This window comes from Bubalus kerabau, chromosome X (genome assembly GCF_029407905.1).
Source record: "Bubalus kerabau isolate K-KA32 ecotype Philippines breed swamp buffalo chromosome X, PCC_UOA_SB_1v2, whole genome shotgun sequence".
NCBI classification, from domain to species: Eukaryota; Metazoa; Chordata; class Mammalia; order Artiodactyla; family Bovidae; genus Bubalus; species Bubalus kerabau.
Genome location: NC_073647.1, coordinates 129,369,865 through 129,391,014, shown reverse-complemented (window position 1 = coordinate 129,391,014; position 21,150 = coordinate 129,369,865). Strand labels below are relative to the sequence as shown.

The 21,150-nt window shown below is 40.6% G+C and overlaps 1 protein-coding gene across 14 annotated transcripts in view; it reads right to left on the bottom strand.

Moving 5' to 3' along the window:
* The window catches only part of TAB3 (TGF-beta activated kinase 1 (MAP3K7) binding protein 3), a 95,259-nt gene that overhangs the window by 25,557 nt on the left and 48,552 nt on the right, over positions 1-21,150 (bottom strand). For all 14 annotated transcript variants that reach the window (XM_055564273.1, XM_055564272.1, XM_055564278.1 and 11 more), the window contains 4 exons: positions 13,512-13,622; positions 10,307-10,498; positions 2,867-4,328; positions 1,887-2,047 (listed from right to left, as the gene is read on the bottom strand). In XM_055564273.1, the coding sequence (XP_055420248.1) occupies positions 1,887-2,047; positions 2,867-4,328; positions 10,307-10,408 (1,725 nt within the window). In that variant the 5' untranslated portion in view covers positions 10,409-10,498; positions 13,512-13,622. The remainder of the gene's footprint in view (positions 1-1,886; positions 2,048-2,866; positions 4,329-10,306; positions 10,499-13,511; positions 13,623-21,150) is intronic.

Genomic DNA, 21,150 nt, shown 5'->3' with positions numbered 1-21,150 from the left:
AAGAGAAGGATATTGGATCAGGTGTGCAATCCTTAAATCTCCTGTCTCCTGGGATGCTAGAGAAGGATACTGCAACAGGTTTACAGTCCCCAAGTCTCTTGTGATGATGCTAGAGAAGGATACTGTATCAGGCTTGCCATCCCTAAGTCTTCTGAGATGATGTAGGAGAACTGCATCATCAGGTTTGCCATCCCTTAGGCATCTCCTGTCTCCTCAGATGATGCTAGAGAAGGGATACTGCATGCGGTTTGCAATCCCTAAGTCTCCTGTCTCCTGTGATGCTAGAAAAGGATATGGCATCAGGTTGGCAGTCCATACGTCTGCTGTCTCCTGAGATGATGGGAGAGGATAGTGCAAGAGGTTTGCCATCCCTAAGTCATCTCCTGAGACGAAGCTAGAGAAGGATACTGCGTGAGGTTTGCCATCCTTAAGTCGTCTCAGTCTCCTGTCTCCTGATATGATGCTAGAGAAGGATACTGTATAAGGTTTGTGATGCCTAAGTCTCCTGAGACAATGCTAGAGAAGGATACGACATCAGGTTGGCAGTCCCTAAGTCTCCAGAGACGATGGGAGAGGATAGTGCATGAGGTTTGCCATCCCTTAGGCATCTCCTGTCTCCTGAGATGATGCTAGAGAAGGGATATTGCATGACGTTTGTAATCCCTAAGTATCCTGTGATGCTAGAAAAGAATATGGCATTAGGTTGGCAGTCCCCAAGTCTCCTGAGAGGATGCTAAAGAAGGATACTGCATGAGGTTTGCAATCCCTAAGTCTCCAGGGGTGCTAGAGAAGGATATGGCATCACCTTGGCAGTCCCCAAGTCTCCTGTCGTCTCCCATTAGAGCTAGTATCTTACTTCCCTAACCAGGAATCAAACCCATATCCCTTGCCTTCGGGGGCAAAGTCCTAACCACTATATCAGCTAGCAGCTCCCAAACCCTTAGCTTCTCTTTCCCTCCTTTGTCTCTGAACTTAACCTTGGTCAAAAGAGGTTAAGAATGCCTTCAGGTAAAAGAATAGAGCAAGTTGCTTCCTCAAGAACACACAAGAGTTCTACACAGAGCGCTTTAGAGGGCGACTAGTGAGAGCAAAGTACATGGAGGACACAGATCCACTAGCTGAAGTGACTTCTCACTCAACCTCACAGATCACTTACCATATATAGTATTCAAGTTTTTTCTTGAGGGATGGCTCGATTCTTCCCTCTAGCAGGTATACACTAAACTCCTCACTTTGGACCACACTCATAAGCTGAAAAAATTGCTTGCTAAATCAATGTTGAAGAGTCAAATGATATTTGGGGTCCGAGGTTTTTAAGAACTGTTGAACTTACATAGCTACCAATTTGTTAACAGTATGTGGCCCAAATCTATGCATGATAGTACTTCTATAACCCCTGTTACAACTCCTATTCATACTGTTATCTTAGTTTCTACAATTATCTACACTTCAAAATTACTCTGCTTGATAATGATCTAGAGTCAACACTTTCCCAAGATGCATATCGATCTTGCTCTAACTCATGTACATGAATGTACTGAGAAAAATAACTGTCTTAAATATATATGTACATAATACACAAAAGCTAAATGAATACCTGTGAACACTTATAAAGCGTTTGGTCAAGTTTTACTTCTCATTTCTATTCTAACAGAAAGCAATCTATAGTGATGAGCTTTAAAATACTCATGAAACTATGGAATTCCCCCAAGAGAACAAAAGAAACTATCCATTTATTTGGCTGAGAACAAAAGGCAAACATCCTTCATGTGCTGCTGACAGAACAAAACGCTACCAGGAAGAGAACTTAACATCAGAAGCAGCAGCCCAGACAGGCAACATGCCCCCTGGCCCCCGCCTAATACATCCTAGTAGATCCTACTTACCGTTGGGATCGCCGTGGTGCAGCTGACCCTTCTGAGCCGCCTCTGCATCAGGTCATGCTCCATACCATTAACTTCTGCCTTCAAGCGCTCTAGCTCCTCTTTCTCAAGTTTCAATTGCTTTGCTAACCTCTCCATCCTTGCTCGCTGATGTAACAGCAAAGCTATATAGCATTACAGACAAAGTCATTGCAGAAAATAACACTGAACAAGTGACAGGGACATCTGTACATGCATGGCTAATGTATGAAATACCCATAAAGACCCCGGTCATTCAACTTCAGTTGACATTTATTCTAAAGTCTTGCTAATGTGATTTGGCCTTCCTGTGTGCTTTAATTTGGATCTGGTTCCTTCTGCCAAAATAATATCATCTATACATTCCTCCTCTTCTATTGTCCTTAGTTTCCCTAAAATTCTCTTTAACGATCCCTGGGTGTCATTTCACATATACTAAAAGAATAGTCAATTCTCCCCTATCTTTTAACAAACTTTTAAGATACTTTCTTCTCTTTATACTGAGTTAGATCCACTGTGAACTACCTCAATAATGTTTTTCATTACCAACCCTACTTTCCGTAAATACACAATACTTAAAACTTCCTCACCCCCTTCAGTCCATCCACTTAAAAAATATTTAAATTTTTCCCTGTGATAAGCTTTAGGCCACCCTCTGAGTCGCTTTTTCCTACTCTGTAGTTGGTGTTTTGGACCATGTTGATTTCACTGGCCTATGATTTTCTCCCAATGAATGCACTTCTTAACATAGTCTTTGAAGGCACTCTTATCATGACTGCATTTTTCTATTTTAAAGTAAAATCTGTAGATGATTCTGAAGCACTAACCCTATTCTTAACAGCAATGCTACTGCCAAATATTTAATACATAGTACATTAATTAAACACCTAATATAAATTATTTACTTTGAGTAGGAGATTGCCATCGCCCCACAAAGACATGTCATATAAAAGGGCTGAAATTACCTTGTGTATAAGCATAGTCATCAGATCCAGAACTGGAACTTCTCTGATATTTATGGCTTCCCTTTTCTCCCCCAGAGCCTGGTATCACTGAAATGGGCTGGATAGGTTCTGGGGCTGCAGAACGTTCTTCTTGGTCCACTAAATTTAACAGATTTTCAGTCATGGCTCGGCCTACAGTGATTTTAAAAACGGTCGTTGGGTTTGGTATCATCCGAGGAGATGGTGATGGAGCACAAGAAGGTCCAGTGGGCTGTGTATATGTAATATACACAGGATTGACAGTAAACGGAGGTTTCGGTTGACTGGATATCCCTCTGGAAGGAGAACTTGACGGTGGTGTGGTGGCTGTGTACAATGAGTGCTGATTCCGTGGAGATGGCTGGTTACTGATAGGTGAAGGACTCCTATTCATGGCTGTTCCAGATCTCTGAGAGGGTTCGACTGTAATTTCTATCTTCTTCATGGATCCTTTGGGTAAGCTAGATGTTGTATATGGGAGATAGGCTACCGAATGGCTTCCCTGTTTCTGATAGCTAGGAGGTCCTTGTTGATATGGATGGGGTGGCGTCGTTGAAGGACTAGGTGGCATAAAGACATGAGAACTGGGGTGGCCCAATGGAGACGGTTGTACTTGATGCTGAGGAGAGCTGAAGGGTGAAGGACACTGAGAAGGAGGTGGTGAATGGTAAGCAGGTTGAGGGATCTGCTGTTGTTTGGGAGAATACTGAGAAGGTGGATAGTTTTGTTGATGTGGATACACAGGTAAAGGACGCTGGCTATAATGAGGCACTGGGCCCTGTGGTGAGGACTGCCAAGGTGTATTTTGAGGAGTCTGTCTTCCTGATGAACTCTGAGATGTCTGTCTAATATAAATAGAACCAGGAGACCCATACAGATTGCTTGGAATTTGTGGAAGAATTTGTAAAGCTCTTGGTACAGTCTGTCCAGAAGGGAGGTTTTGGGATACTGTAACAGTAATTGGATTGGTACTATACCGAGGTATGTGCATGTAGGAAGGAGGTGGCGGCGGCGGTGGTGAAGGCCCCTGCATAGCAGATGGAGTCATTCCTGTTTGCATGGAAGATGGCTGTTGAGGTGGCTGTGAAGGAGGAGTAGCTGCACTTCTGTTCTGTTCATTCATAAAAAAAGGATTGTAGTTCGGAGTAGTAGCGACAACAGCTGGAGCTGAGTGTGGTTCCTGAACTAAACATATCAGCTGTTTACCTGCTGCATGCTGTGGATCAATATGTCCATCACTTGAGCTATGTACCAGCGTTCGACCGCCATTAAGTTGCACGCCATCTCCTGGGTGGTAGCTACTAGGAGAATGAATACCCAGGTTAATATGCAAAAGGCGGTTTCTATTCATCCTGCTGTCATCTGGACTATGGTATTCCATATATAAGTATTTACTACTCTCCTGGGAAAGGGCTCGGCAACAGGCTTCCAGATTGTTGTTATTCTAGGGGAAAAAAAAGGGTACACAGAACATTGGCAAACATTAACAGATCCTAATAGTGGAACTGAAGCTTTGCCATAGATTTATGTAAACACAATTGTCAGAAAATAAGTAGACCGTAGTATTTTTACACACAAAAAGCTTCACGGTCATCAATCCTGAAAGGCAGATCCCAAACCATTCATATTATTTTACAGACATTTAGCTCACATAACGAGTACTACCGCTACTGCTACTGCTACAGAAATGTACAGTACCTACTAATGAACCTTGTGACTCAACCCCAACTTTTCTGACTCCAAATCCAGGACTCATCTTACATTTGTTGCATCTCAACAAATTACAATGTTGGGCTAATCTTGGATTCACCACACTTGCTGTAATCTACAAGTATAAGTCATATCCATTATTAATATTTACACTGATACACAGGAAAATAACCATGCGTTAGTTTTCAAAAGGCAAACAAACCCCAAAGTGAAAATAATAACAATAAAACTCCTAAAGATTCAAAACAGTAAAAATTCTCAAGCAGCCTATACTTTTTATTTCACCAGTTATCCCTATATCACTTCAACTGTTTCATTATGAAAGATTAAGTTAACTGAAGAAATCAGTAAAAAAAAAAAACAACAAATTCACTCTTTGAATTATGTTTCTAGGAGTCTGCCAAACTTATAGTAATTTAACACAAAACCCACCCAGTCTTGACTGCCTTAATGAAATTCATTCACATTCCCACAGTCTCAAAGTTTTTACTTGCTCAAAAGTAGCTTGGTAAACTTTCAAAATTTCAATTTTTAGAATTACATACACACACAAAGATGGTAAATAACAAACTGCCATTTTAGATGTTCCAATCAACAGCAATAAAGCAGTATTCCATTAAACAATATAATTCAGAACTATTGTATTAGTCTAAAACACATTTATTCATGCCCTTTTAAAGTTTCTCAATTATCATGACCATCTCTGTATTTCATAAATATATACAAAAATATGCACATATACACATATTACTGTACTTTAGGGAGAAGTACATTTTATCAAAAGCAATAAAAGCAAACACTTCACTTCTGCTGCGAACCGAATACAGCTAAATAAAAAGCATGACATAAAATGCTTTAATTTTAGAGGGAGAACTCTTAGGGTTTACTGACTCCAACTCAACTCATTCCCAGATGAAAAAAGACATGCCTGGGAAGTTCCAAGACTTGACATCAGGTACTTAACTAGCTGGCTGGAGAGCCAGTTCTAGATTCTTCGTTTCCAGACACTCAGTGCTCTTTCCATTGTCATATAGTAATTTCAGGGGCTACTGTATGATGCCAAAAGTACATTGCTATACTGAAACTTTAAGGAGTGAAAGAAAATTCAGTCAAGCAAACCTGTGTAAGATGAATTCTCAGAAATACAACAAATTGACTTTATCAAAATGCCACAATAACTTTCCTCCTTTTCCTTCTATAAATCTTTTGATACTAAACTTCAAACACTTTTTACATTACCCGAACCAAGGAAAAAAGGAATTGTTGACATTGAAAAAGAAAATAATTACGTTTGGGCTTTTTCTTATCCTGCTTTAAATCATGCTGATCAAGGGTGGAGAGGACACAGATATTAAGATAGAAGATAGATATTGTTACATATCAGTGAATATCAGTGAAATATCAGTGAATTTGGAGCCAAAAGATTCAAACTGGTTGCTGACTAGACAATGCCACTGGCAGATACATGAAAGGAAGAAAAAAAAACAGAGAAAATAAAATAGCTCCTTCAAGGTGTGTATAAATCTATGGATTAAAAGGAGAACAAAATCTATAGAGTTTTATTTGAAATCTAAAGCAGTTACAGCCACTTTATTATTTGACATTTTTTTATCAATTATGTTTTCTTTTTTTTTATTTTTTAACTTTACAATATTGTATTGGTTTTGCCATATATCGAAATGAATCCACCACAGGTATACATGTGTTCCCCATCCTGAACCCTCCTTCCTCCTCCCTCCCCATACCCTCCCTCTGGGTCGTCCTAGTGCACCAGCCCCAAGCATCCAGTATCGTGCATCGAACCTGGACTGGCGACTCATTTCAATTATGTTTTCTACACTGAATTAGTTTCCACAAAAAAGAACTAAATTCTAATGATACAAAGTTGGAAGTAGTCAGCCTATTCATACACATGTCTGTAAGTGACAGGCTGAGTATATTTTCTTAGGAAGAAAAATTTAAAACCATAAATAAAAGATGGTTAAGTGTTCTCTTTATGAAAATATTTTAATAACGCCACAACAGATTCAAACATTGTATCAGACCTGCTAAATGTTTTAAAAAGAAAAAAAGAATAAAAAATTTATCAAACAGTAAATATGAATAAAAAATGATAATAGTTTAGCCAAAGAGGTCAGAACTTTTAAGAAAACATATATGAACACTCCTGAAAAGACTGAGGCAATAAGGCATCATATCCCACAAAACTGATCCTCCGTTGGGGGATGACAGCCTAGAGGGATGCTTTAAAGCTTGTATATTAAATTCAAACCACTGGAGAAAAACAGAGGGAGGGAAGAAGGAATATGTTTAGAGTTGGGGATAAAACAGATAAACAAGGACCTACTGTATAGCACAGGGAACTATCTTATATTCAACATCTTTAATAACTTATAGTGGAAAAGAATCTGAAAAACAAGGGATATATATATATATATTCAGCTGCTCAGTCGTGTCCGACTCTTTACAACCCCATGAACTGCAGCATGCCAAGTGTCCCTGTCCATTATCAACTCCTGAAGCTTGCTCAAACTCATGTCCATTGAGTCAGTGATGCCATCCAACCATTTCATCCTCTGTTTTCCCATTGTCCTCCTGCCCTCAATCTTTCCCAGAATCAGGGTCGTTTCCAATGAGTCAGTTCTTCACGTCAGGTGGCCAAAGTATTGGAGCTTCAGCTTCAGCATCAGTCCTTCCAATGAATATTCAGGATGGATTTCCTTTAGGATGGACTGGTTGGATCTCCTTGCCATCCAAGGGACTCTCAAGAGTCTTCTCCAACACCACAGTTCAAAAGCATCAATTCTTCAGCACTCAGCTTTCTTTATATTTATAGTCCAACTCTCACATCCATACATGACCACTGGAAAAACCATAACTTTGACTAGACGGACCTTTGTCAGCAAAGTAATGTCTCTGCTTTTTAATATGCTGTCTACAATGGTCATAGCTTTTCTTCCAAGAGGCAAGCATGTTTTAATTTCGTGGCTGCAGTCACCACCTGCAGTGATTTTGGAGTCCAAAAAAATAAGTCTGTCACTGTTTCCCCATCTATTTGCCATGAAGTGATGGAACCAGATGGCATGATCTTATTTTTCTGAATGTTGAGCTTTAAGCCAACTTTCTCACTCTCCTCAAGAGGCTCTTTAATTCCTCTTCACTTTCTGCCATAAGGGTGGTGTCATCTGCACATCTGAAGTTATTGATATTTCTCCTGGCAATCTTAATTCCAGCTTCTACTTCATCCAGCCCGGCATTTCGTATAATGTATTCTGCATACAAGTTAAATAAGCAGGGTGACAATATACAGCCTTGACATACTCCTTTTCCTATTTGGAACCAGTCTGTTGTTCCATGTCCAGTTCTAACTGTTGCTTCTTGACCTGCATATAGATTTCTCAGGAGGCAGGTCAGGTGGTCTGGTATTCCCATATCTTGAAGAGTTTTCCAGTTTGTGGTGATCCACACAGTCAAAGGCTTTGGCATAGTCAATAAAGCAGAAGTAGATGTTTTTCTGGAACTCTTGTGCTTTTTTGATGATCCAATGGATACTGGCAATTTGATCTCTGGTTCCTCTGCCTTTTCTAAATCCAGCTTCAACATTTGGAAGTTCATGGATCATGTACTGCTGAAGCTTGGCTTGGAGAATTTTGAGCATTACTTTGCTGGCATGTGAGATGAGTGCAACTGTGCAGTAGTTTGAACATTCTTTGGCATTGCCTTTCTTTGGGACTGGAATGAAAGCTGACCTTTTCTAGCCCTGTGGACACTGCTGAGTTTTCCAGATTTGCTGGCATATTGACTGTAGCACTTTTACAGCATCATCTTTTAGGATTTGAAATAGCTCAACTGGAATTCCATCGCCTCCACTAGCTTTGTTCATAGTGATGCTTCCTAAGGCCCACTTGACTTTGCATTCCTGGATGTCTGGCTCTAGGTGAGTGATCACACCATCGTGGTTATCTGGGTCATGAAGACCTTTTTCGTACAGTTCTTCTGTCTGTTGTTGCCACCTCTTCTTAATATCTTCTGCTTCTCTTAGGTCCATACCATTTCTGACTTTAATTGTGCCCATCTTTGCATGAAACGTTCCCTTGGTATCACTAATTTTCTTGATGAGATCTCTAGTCTTTCCCATTCTATTGTTTTCCTCTGTTTTTTTGCACTGATCACTGAGGAAGGCTTTATATATGTGTGTGTTTATATGTATAAAAGCTATATCATTTTTCTGTTCACCCGAAACTAACACAACATTGTAAATCAACTGTACTACAATTAGAGGGAAAAAAAGGTAAACTACTATGTCTTATATGTATTACCCACAAACAGAAATTTTCCAGAGAGAGTAGGTGATAAGTCTCCATACTGATAAACAACAGTAATCCCAGATGAAGAAAAGACAAAAAAACTGACGACAATGTAAGTTATCAATACATCTTCACTGAGCTGAGTTAAAAGTTCCATTCTTTCAACTTAGTAAGATGAAAACAAACCATGAGTAGACTACAGATAATAAAGGGCTAAATTAAATTATATTAAAAAAACAAGGTCAGACCTAGGTGGAGCCCTAGGTAAGTTAGGAAACTGACTGCTAGGAAGTGGTTTACACTACAAGGATTTCACTCCAGAAACCAAAATGGGGCTTAAGAGTGGAAATTCACACTGGAATTGTTATGTGTGAGAAAATAAAGACAAGCTCTAACACAAGAACAAGACCTACTAGAAGGGCTTGCAAACAAAGGAAGCACCTCTGTTACCACCACTGATCTGGAAGTCTCTAGCCTCAAATAACCTCAGCTACATCTAGGTTTATATTATATCCCAGGCAACTCACACTGTAAGGGAGAGCTTGCAGATTACATACAGTAAGGTGGAATTTGAACTGGTGGAGTAAGCAAATTCAGTGGGGAGGGTAGAACTGCTGCTCTCAAAGCTCAACCAACTAGGGAAATGCTACAACCTCAAACACACTGAGATTCTGTGAAGGACGATGCAAAACTCAATAGGTGGAGCATTAGGCATATTTCTCTGCTGCCCCTTGAGTGGGAAGACATGTTCTATCAGAGATGAAAGATTTATTTCAATAGAAGACAATAGGACAAAACTAACATGATTAAAGAAAGAAGTCTTATACTTAAAATTGGATATTAGTGAGCATTTATCAACTAGAAAAACAGGAAAAAAAACGGCGGGGGGCAAGAATGCTCTAAAAACTTCAAAAAATAGGCTTAAAAAGGTATATGGTCTATTAAGTTATAATGATAATCTTACAATTCAAAATTCAGTTCTAATGACTTGGGGACTGATGACAGAAAGCTCAAAATGTAAGAAGTGAAATGCATAAAAACTCTTTTCTTCTTTTTGCTACATGCTTTTGTTCTTTTCTCTACATCACTGGTTGTCAATGGGAAAGATTTTGCCTTCCGTGGAACACGGAGATTTTGTCTGCCATGTAAACATTTTTGGTTGTCACAAGTGCAGGGATACTAATGGCATTTAGCAGGTCCTAAACATCCTATAATGAACCAGGCAGATCCCTACAACAGACACTATATCTAGCCCACAATCTCGACTGTGCCATGGTTGAGAAATCCTCCTCTAGATGTCTCCCCAACATAAACAAGAAAACTGAGTTCTTCTCACTACAATACAAAGCCAGCTCTAATAAGGAAAACTGTCATGTAATATCACTATCATTGGCGAGTAATCTACCTGTAACATGCACTGAGACACCACACCCTCTGGAATCTCAGGGAAACGTTGTCGGAGGTCATGGAGAACCTGCATATCAAGCTGTGGACTGCTTTGCGCCATGCCAGAGCAAATGGAGGTCAAGTTTCTCTTAGGAAATGGATGCTAACCGGCCTTCCAATAGTAATGGTCTTCCAATACTGCAGTCATTTTCTATTAAAAAAAAATTAAAGTATGGTTAAATTTATTCACATATTTCACTTTATTCCAAAAGAAACCATCAATACCATAAAATAGAGAGATCTACATATTCTAAGTATACCAAATTCTACAGTTGAGACATTGACGAATTCTACTTAGCCAAAGATTTTTCTGATGTAATATATAGCTAATCACTGGTTTAAAAACAACAACAAAAAAGTCCCCAAACTTCAGTTCCGTTTTAATAGTTAAAAACTGAAAAAAGCAGCAGCTACATTAAAAAATATAGAGTATTACTGTTTGGTGACCATATTTTTCTAAGTCTTTGCAAGTCCTACTTACATATTATCACTCACGTTTTCCTAAGGCCTATCACATGTCACTCACTCCTCTAAAGGGGGTTAATCATTTTGAGTGTCGGAAGTAATACAATCAGGCAACACACCACAAATCAAACACGTCCTGTTTGCCTTACATTCTTCCTGTACTTTGAAGTCAAAAGGTTTGAATTTGCAGTTTGAGTAAAGGAAAGTCAATGTCTAAATGAAATTACCGAACAAACAAACATGGACATGTAGAATCCTTTGTTTTCAAAGACGATGCTGGTGGCCCGTCAGTAGCCCGACGTGCCTAGCTATGCTCTCACCCAGTTATGGTGCAACTGGTGCAGGCGCTAAGATGCCAGGATTTGAGGGCACACTTTGAGTAGAGGCAAGTGACCCCCAATCTCACTGGTAGAAGTCAAGTTAGGCACCCATGTAATAAAAGGCAACTCGTGAACTTAATAATGAAATCATAAATCAAGTGGCACCATCAAATATCATTAACTGATCCCTTTTTTAGTCTCTGTTTTCCATTTTTATAAGGGGAAAACTGTTCAGTGTATACCACACAATCTCATAGTATTTCTGCTATGATCACTCATGATAGGGTTAAATATTTCTAGCACTAAGAAGCATCTTCCTAAGATGCATGGAAATCTGTCTCTTGCACACAGGTCCCCCCTGAACTTTAAATAATACCATTGTCTGGGGCACTATAGAAACTACAGAGAATATTTTACAACTTCAAAATGCTAAAGGAAAATACTGAATTACTTTTGCTGATTTAAAATAAGTATATAATTAAAAATAAATACCATGAATTATCCTTTGATTAAAAATAAATAAATTTAAGAAAAAGGAGAAAAAAAATACCACGTAAACTCTAATTTGACCTTAATTATAAGCAGTGACCTTCATTTTGCATGCAATCTGTTGACTTTTACTGGGCATCAAGCTCTCTCTTTTCTTCCTTCTAAGCCAAGACTGTCAAGAGTAGTCTACACTCTTTGTATCTATAAGGTGGCAACTAAACCCTATGTCTAAGACTCTGCCTAACCATAGGTAAAAATAGCTATTACGACCACTTTAATGATGTCCAACATCAACATGGAGGCTACTTAGTGAACCTAAAAAAATACAAATATAGGAAAAGAATACAGATACAGATAACACATACATGCACAGATTTAGGCTTTCTGGCCTCCCTATCCAAGTCTGCTCCCTGCAGTAAGTCTGCTGTAATCTGGCTCAAATCATTGATCACTGAAATTGTCTTTTCATCATCTTTCCACTGCTAAATGCAGACAATATATCTTCTGGATTCTATACCCCCTAACCTTTGCAGCATCTGACACTACTGATCAAAACTTTTTTTTCCCCCCCTCGGTCTCTATAACATCACAATAGCCTGTTTTCCACCCATCTTTCTTGTCACATTAATTCTTGCCTGGATTTTGCTCTCTTCTCATTTTACATCTTTGTGCCCAGTAATGGCACCCACTACTAATGTTTCAAAAACATTTAAAGGTGATGGTTACCAAATTGCTATCTTAAGTACCATGTGAGCTGCCTCTAGGACTCCACACACACAGTTTACTGCCTACACACAGCACCACCTGGATATTTGCAAAGATATTAGTATGTACAAAAAGGAACTCCTGACCACAATCCTTCCCCAAACAGTGTTCTATAAATACTACTACTATTCAGTTAACATAACTAGAAACCAGAGTGTGCTCCTTGACTTCCCATTCTTGCACAACCAACTAAACAGAAATAGTAAATCAAATGGGTGATGGTATATACCCTGGTTCTGCCACTTAGTAGTATCTAGGAAAGAGACTCCAGCTTTATGCCTTTAAAGCCTCATATTTAAATTGGAAATAGTTGGAGGGTTGTAGCAAAATTTAAATACCGAACAGTAGTAAGTCAGGAAGCATTAGTTACTATTATTTAGGGTATGTCTGAATACTGTTCTCATCAACATTACACCAGCAACTTCCTGCTGCTCTTCCTGTCTCAGGTCTTGCCTTCCCCCACATCATAGCCAGAATATCTGTTTTCTACTCTCAACCAAACAGGATCTATGTGTGATCCTGTGCATGGCTGTCCCACACTGCCTCCTCTCAGGGCATTAGCCCATGATATTCCATCTGCCTGAGATGCTTTTCTATCTTCCTCCCTCTTCAATGCTTCTCCAAGCCATATTGATGCTGCAAAAGTCGGTATTGGTGGCTCTTCCTCCTCTAAGGAGGCTTCCATTGACAACCACCCTCCCCCAACTTAGTCCTGCTGCTATAACTCTCCTCCTCCTACACTGGGCTAAAGGATCCTCCACTATACTCCCACAGCAGGCTGTGCTAATCCTCATAGGAGAGCCAAACACAGTATACTGAAACCACGTGTATATGAAGTTCTTGCATATGGAAGTGTAGCTCCACCTAGAATGTGTTATTCCAGAGAGAGGGGAAGTACTCAAATAATGATTGGAGCTGATTATAAGGACCTGAGAGTCAGCTTGAAAAGGTTTCCACTGGCCAACTCTGTGACAATTTGAGCACCAATAATGGAAAATAATGAATTATAGACCTGTATGAAAGAGGAACCCATGAGTCCTAATCCATAAGAGTTACATAGCCCAATAATAAACAGTTAAATACACACATGCACAAATAAAAGGAGAAGGGAGGGCTTTTGCTTACAGTGGAATCCAACTGGTAAATATGTGCAGGAAGCGCTGGAGCTGGAGCAATCATCATTTTGCAGCCATCACAGTACAGACTACTTCAAGAAATCACCAATGGATGCTGCACCTAAGGGCAAATTTGGATGAAGTTAGGCTATATTAATGGTCTTAAAGTTTCTCCCCAGAGAACTGCTTATTAGCTAGCTGCAAGTGGGATATTTACCTATACAATGGAGAAACTGAACAACATCTTGGGTAATCAAAATTAACATCACCAATGAGGGACAGATGGACAGTGTACACCACCAGATATGATACCCCGAGAAGAATATATCATTTTATAATATTCCAGCTAGGAATACATCATCTAAAACTGTTCATGAAAAATAGACAAATCCAAAATGAGAAACATGCTATTAAAAATAAAACCCAGGGAGTGGGAAGGTGAGAATGTCATGTTAAAAAAGTGCCAATGTCCTAAGAGACAAAGGCTAGAAAAAAATCAAAGACTAAAGACAAAACTAGAACCATGACAACTAAATGTAATATCTGATCCCAGACTGTATCCTATAGTAAATGGAGAAAATGTTATAAAAGAAATGAATGGATCAATGGACAAAACTGAAATGTGGACAATACATCAGGAAAAGTATTCTACCAATATCAAGGCTGTATATTGTCACCCTGCTTACTTAACTTATATGCAGAGTACATCATGAGAAATGTTGGGCTGGATGAAGCACAAACTGGAATCAAGACTGCCGGGAGAAATATAAATAACCTCAGATATGCAGATGACACCACCCTTATGGCAGAAAATGAAGAACTAAAGAGCCTCTTAATGAAAGTGAAAGTGGAGAGTGAAAAAGTTGGCTTAAAGCTCAACATTCAGAAAACAAAGATCATGGCATCTGGTCCCATCACTTCATGGGAAATAGATGGAGAAACAGTGGAAAGAGTGGCAGATTTTAATTTTTGGGGCTGCAAAATCACTGCAGATGGTGACTGCAGCCATGAAATAAAAAGACACTTACTCCTTGGAAGAAAAGTTATGACCAATGTAGATAGCATATTAAAAAGCAGAGACATTACTTTGCCAACAAAGGTCCATCTAGTGAAGGCTATGGTTTTTCCAGTAGTCATGTATGGATGTGAGAGTTGGACTATAAAGAAAGCTGAGTGCCGAAGAATTGATGCTTTTGAACTGTGGTGTTGGAGAAGACTCTTGAGAGTCCCTTGGACTGAAAGGAGATCCAACAAGTCCATCCTAAAGGAGATCCATCCTGAATGTTCATTGGAAGGATGTTGAAGCTGAAACTCCAATACTTTGGCCACCTGATGCGAAGAGCTGACTCATTTGAAAAGACCCTGATGCTGGGAAAGATTGAAGGTGAGAGGAGAAGGGGACGACAGAGGATGAGATGGTTGGATGGCATCACCGACTCAACAAACATGAATTCGAGTAAACTCTGGGAGTTGGTGATGGACAGGGATGCCCGGCGTGCTGCAGTCCATGGGCTTGCAAAGAGTCAGACACAACTGAGTGACTGAACTGAACTAATTTACTGACTTGATAATTGTGCTGTGGTTATATACAAGAGTATCCCTATTTTTAGGAACTAGGCAATTAGGAGTAAAGCACATGACATAAACACCTTACTTTCATATGCTCTGTGAAAAAAAAATCCAATATATGTCTATATCTGCATATACATATCATGCATGCACACACAAGTACACAGAGAGAGGGAGCAAGTTATGAAGCACACAGGGAAAGGATGTAAAACAATATGGCAGAGGAGGAAGACCCTGAGCTCACCTCCTCTCATGGGCACACGAAAATCACAACTATTTACAGAGCAACTATTGATGTGAGAGTCAGCAATCTACCAGAAAAGATCTACAACTAAAGATATAAAGAAGGAATCACACAGATGAGTAGAAGAGATAGTCGCAGTACACTCAAGACCCAAAACCCCGGGTTGGCAATCCACAAACAGGAGGATCATTACAATTGCAGAGGTTCTCCCCAAGTAGCAAGGGATATGAGCCCCATATGAGGCTCCCCAGCTCTGGTGTCCTGCAGCAGGAAGACAAGCCTAAAGAACATTTGGCTTTGATGGTTCTCACCTTCAGAAGAACCAAGGGCAGTGGAAAAGAGAGACTCCACTCTCTTAAAGTCACACATAAAATCTCACAAGCTCCCATAAACCATGACAGAAAAAGAAACTGGGAAGGAGCCTGGATCAGTCACACCCATTGACCTTAGAGAGTCTCCCAGAGGAAACTGGCGGCCGCCATTTTGGGAAGCTTCTTCTATTATATACACACTGGGGCTGGCATGTGCCATTTTGGAATCCTCCATCTAGCTTATAGGCCTCAGGATCCCACTCTGTCCCTTCCACCAGTCTATAGGCACCAGTACACGTCTCAGGCCAAGCAACTAGCCAGGTGGGGACCAGCCCCAGCTAACAGCAGAGCAGCAGTACCTGCACAACCCACCAAGTCCCATCCCCACCCACCACCAGGCCCACACCGGCTCTGAGACACCTTGAGTCCATCAGACAGCCACCCTGGGGTCCAGCCCCACTCACCAGTGGGCCAGCACCAGCTTTGAACACCATGGAACCCACAGCCAGTGGAGTGGAGAACCGACTCTAATAACCAGCAGGCCAACACAAGAGCAGCGAAGCCCAGCCCCATAACTACCCACCCTTGAACATGGGTCTGTCTACACCAGTGAGCCAGCACTAGCCTGAGGACACCTGGCATTCCACAGCCAGTTGCCTCCTGACCCAGCCCACCCACCCAATGTCTGCACAAAGCAGGGACTGGTGCCCAACTAGACCAGGGGCCAGACACACCTACAAAACGATATAGTCAGCCTGCCACGAGAGAAGGACCCATACAACCCACATAGGGGGCTCTCCCCAGAGAATATAGTTGATGACCAGAGGAGAGTGTGCTGCTAAAACATGTAGAATGTCTCCTACAAAAGGCCACTTTTCCAAGGCTAGAAAATATAACCGATCTACCAGATACACAGAAATAAAAATGGCAAATTAGAAACACTGAGTCAACACAGTAACATGCTCCAATCAAAGGAACAAGATAAAACCTAGAAAGAAGAACTAAATGAAGTGGAAACAAACCTAATAAAGAATTCAAGGCAATAAACTACAGTTGATCAAAGAATTGAGAGAAGAATGAACACAGTGAGAGGTTTAACAGTTAGAATACATAAAGAAGAACCAAACAGAAATGAAGACTATAGTAAGTGAAATGAAAATTACGCTAGAAGGAATCAACAGTAGACTAAATGACACAGAGGAATGAATCAGTGAGCTGAAGAGCAGATAGCATAAATCACTGAGCTGACCAAATGTTAAAAAAAAAAAAAAAAAAAAAGACATGATGACAGTTTAAAAGGACCTCTAAGATACTGTCAAGTATACTAACATTCAACTTATAAACATCCCAGAAGGATAAAGAAAGTGAAAGTGAAATCACTCAGTCATGTCAGACTCTTTGCAACCCCATGGACTGTAGCCCACCAGGCTCCTTCCATCCATGGGATTTTCCAGGCAAGAGTGCTGGAGTGGATTGCCATTTCCTTCTCCAGGGGATCTTCCCAACCCAGGAATCGAACCTGGGTCTCCCGCATTGCAGGCAGACGCTTTACCATCTGAGCCCCCAGGGAAGCCCCCCAGAAGGATAAGGCAGAGGCAAAGGGGCACAGAACATATTTGAAGACATAATAGCTGAAAACTTTCCTAACCCAGGAAAGGAAATAGACATCCAGGTCAAGGAAGCAAAGATTCTCCAACTTGATAAACCTAAAGAGGTCACACCCAGATATAATGTAATTAAACTCACAAAAATTAAAGACAAGGACAGAATATTAAAAGCAGCAAGGAAAAAGCAAAAGCAGCAAGGAAAAAGCAAGAAGTTACATATGTGGAAACTTCAATAAAGCTATCAGCTGGGATTTTTTTGGAGCTCTGCAGGCCAAAACCAAGTGGCATGATCTTTTTTAAAGTGAGGAAAGGGAAAAACCAACAACCAAGAATACTCTGACCAGCAAGCCTCTCATCCACATTTGATGGAGAAATCAAAGCTTCTACAGAGAGTTCAAAACTAGAAAGACTTCAATACTACTGAACCAGCTTTACAAGAAATGTTAAAGGGTCTTTTCTGAGAAAAAGAAAAGGCCACATCTAGAAACATGAAAAATATGAAAGACAAGACAGGATCAAAAAGGCAGAGGAGTAGGACATGGATCTCACCTTCTTCAACACATCAAAAATGCACCTACATGCTACTGCTAAGTCACTTCAGTCGTGTCTGACATCTGTGCAACCCCATAGACGGCAGCCCACCAGGCTCGCCCGTCCCTGGGATTCTCCAGGCAAGAACACTGGAGTGGGTTGCCATTTCCTTTTCCAATGCAGGAAAGTGAAAAGTGAAAGTGAAGTTGCTCAGTCGTGTCTGACTCCCAGCGACCCCATGGACTGCAGCTCACCAGGCTCCAGGCAAGAGTACTGGAGTTGGGTGCCATTGCCTTCTCCACACCTACATGAGGAATTATTATCACAGAACATCTACTCAATGCAGACAGGGCAAGAAAATTTCCACGTAACTAGACAGGACAAAAGAAAAAAAAAGAGAGAAATTCGGAGGGCTCTTGAGCCTGTAGGAGGGAGCTGTGAAAAAGTTTCTACACACTGGGAAGTTCTCTCAGAGGTAAGAAGATCATCTGGAACAGAGAGGGAACTTCAGAGCCTCAGAGTACAGTGCAAAAACCAGTCTGCAGAGGCTAAAGCAGAGTGAGACCTGTAAAGATGGTTGGTCTAGACACCCAGCACTTTCCAGCCTGAGACACTTGTCCCCGGGGCAGAGTCCGGGTGCTGAGGCTCAGGCTTTGGAGGTCAGAACCAGGCAGAGGACTGCACTTGGCTGCGTGGAGATAGCCTGACGGAGCTAGGGGGTGGTGCACCACACCAAGGGAGTACTGGAAGACGACTGGGCCCACCACAGAGGAAGGTGCCATTGCTGTGGGGTGCACAAGGAAAGAGGAGGGATCGCCATAGTAGTTTCTTTCTCTGCATGTGCTCTCAGGCAACAGGGCACCACCTACACAAGCTTTGGTGAGGGCATGAGCTGTCACTACCATCTCCCAAGGCAATAGAAATAAAAACAAAAAATAAATAAACAGGGAACTTCCCTAGTTGTTCAGTGGCTAAGACTCCACGTTCCCAAGGCAGGGGCCCCAGGTTTGATCTCTGGTCGAGGAACTAGATTTCACATGCAGCAATTAAGTGGCTGCATGCCACAACTACAGAGCCTTCATGCTGCAATGAAGATTGAAGATCACTGCAACTAAGACTCAGCTCAGCCAAATAGGTATTTTTAAAATAATAAATAAAAATAAACAAATAGGACCTAATCAAGTTTACAGAAACAATAAAAAAATGAAAAGACAACCTATGGAATGGGAAAAAATACTCACAAATGATGCAATGGACAAGGGCTTCATCTCCAAAATATACAAAGAGTTCATATAACTCAACAACACAAGAACCAACCCAATCGGAAAAAAAAGCAGAAGACCTTAACTGACATTTCTCCAAAGAAGACATATAGATGGCCAGTACACCCATGAAAAGACACTCAACATCATTCATTATCAGAGAAACACAAATAAAAACTACAATGAGGTACCACGCCACACTAGTGAGCATGGCCATTATTAAAAAGTCTACAAAGAACAAATACTGGAAAGGGTGTGGAGAAAGGGGACTCTCCGACACTACTGGTAGGAATGTAAGTTGGTGCAGCCACTGTGAAGAACAGTATGGTGATTCTTTACCAAACGAAAAACAAAATTAGCATATGATCCAGAAACCCCACTCCTAGGCATATACCCAGACAAAACTGTAATTCAAAAAAATACACACAGCACTATTCCCAATAGCCAAGACATGGAAACAACCTAGGTGTCCATCAACAGACAAATGCATAAAGAAGATGTGTTACATATAAAAAATGGACTACTACTCAGCCATAAAAAAGAATGAACCATGCCATTTGCCGTGACATGGATTCAACTATAGATTATCATACTAAGTCAGAAAGAGAAAGACAGATACCATATGATATCACTTAGACATGGAATCTAAAATATGGCACAAATGAACCTATCTACAAAATTAAGAAGAGACTCAAACAGAATACAGGCCCATGGTTGCCAAGGGGGAATTGGGGAGAGACAGGGATGAACTGAGAGGGGTTAGTAGATGCAAACTATTACACTGAAAGTGAAAGTCACTCAGTCGTGTCCAGCTCTTTGTGATCCCATGGACTATACAGTCCATGAACTTCTCCAGGCCAGAATACTGGAGTGGGTAGCCATTCCCTTCTCCAGGGGATCTTTCCAACCCAGGGACCAAACCCCCAGGTCTCCTGCATTGCAGTCAGATTCTTTACCAGCTGAGCCACAAGGGAAGCCCAAGAATACTGGAGTGGGTAGCCTATTCTTTCTCCAGTGGATCTTCCTGGCCCAGGAATCAAACCAGGGTCTCCTGAATTGCTGGCAGATTCTTTAACAAGTGAGTTATCAGGGAAGCCCAAACTATTACATTGAGAATGGATAAACAACACTGTCATACTGTACAGCAGAGGGAACTATATCCGATCTCTAGGAATAAACCATAATGAAAAAGAATATAAAGAATGTATATATGCTTATAACTGAGTCACTTTGCTGTACAGCAGAAATTAGCACAACATTGTAGATCAACTATTCTTCAATAAAGAATTATGAAAATAAAAAGTTCATTAGTAAAGGCAAACACATAGTAAAGGTAGCAAATCAACCAAGTACAAAACTAGTAGGAAGTTCATAAGACAAACACAGTAAAATCATCTATATCCTCATTAAGGGATACAAAAACAAAAAGATATAAAATACTATGTCAAAAACAGTAATTGTAGGCGGACTGGAGTAAAAATAAAGGTTGATATAATGCATCTGAAATAAGAGATCAGCAACTTGAAACAATCATGTAAATATATAGATGACTACATATAAACCTCATGGTAATCACAAACCAAAAAATTTGCAACAGAAAAGAAAAAAGAGAAACGAATCTAAACATAACACTAAATGTAGTCATCAAAGTGGAAGAGAAAAAAAGAAACAACAACAAAAAACAGAAAAATAGCCCCCAAACAACTTACAAAATGGCAATAAGTACATATCAATAATTACTTTAGGACTTCCCTGGGAGTCCATCCAGTAATTAAGAATATGCCTGCCAGTGTAGGGGACACAGGTTCCATCCCCGGTCTGGGAAAATTCCACATGCCATGGAGCAAACAAACCCATGCACCACAACTACTGAGCCTGTGCTCTAGAGCCCATGCACTGCAACTGTTGAAGCCCATGGGCCCTAGAGTCCACGCTCCTCAACAAGAAAAGCCAACACAATGGGAAGCCCATGCACTACAACTGGAGAGTCGCCCCTGCTCACGGCAGCTAGAGAAAGCCCAAGTGCAGCAAGGAAGACTCGGCAAAGCCAAAAACAATAAAGTTAACTAAAAATAAATGAATACATAAAGCCAACCTTATTATTTTAAATAATACTTTAAATGTA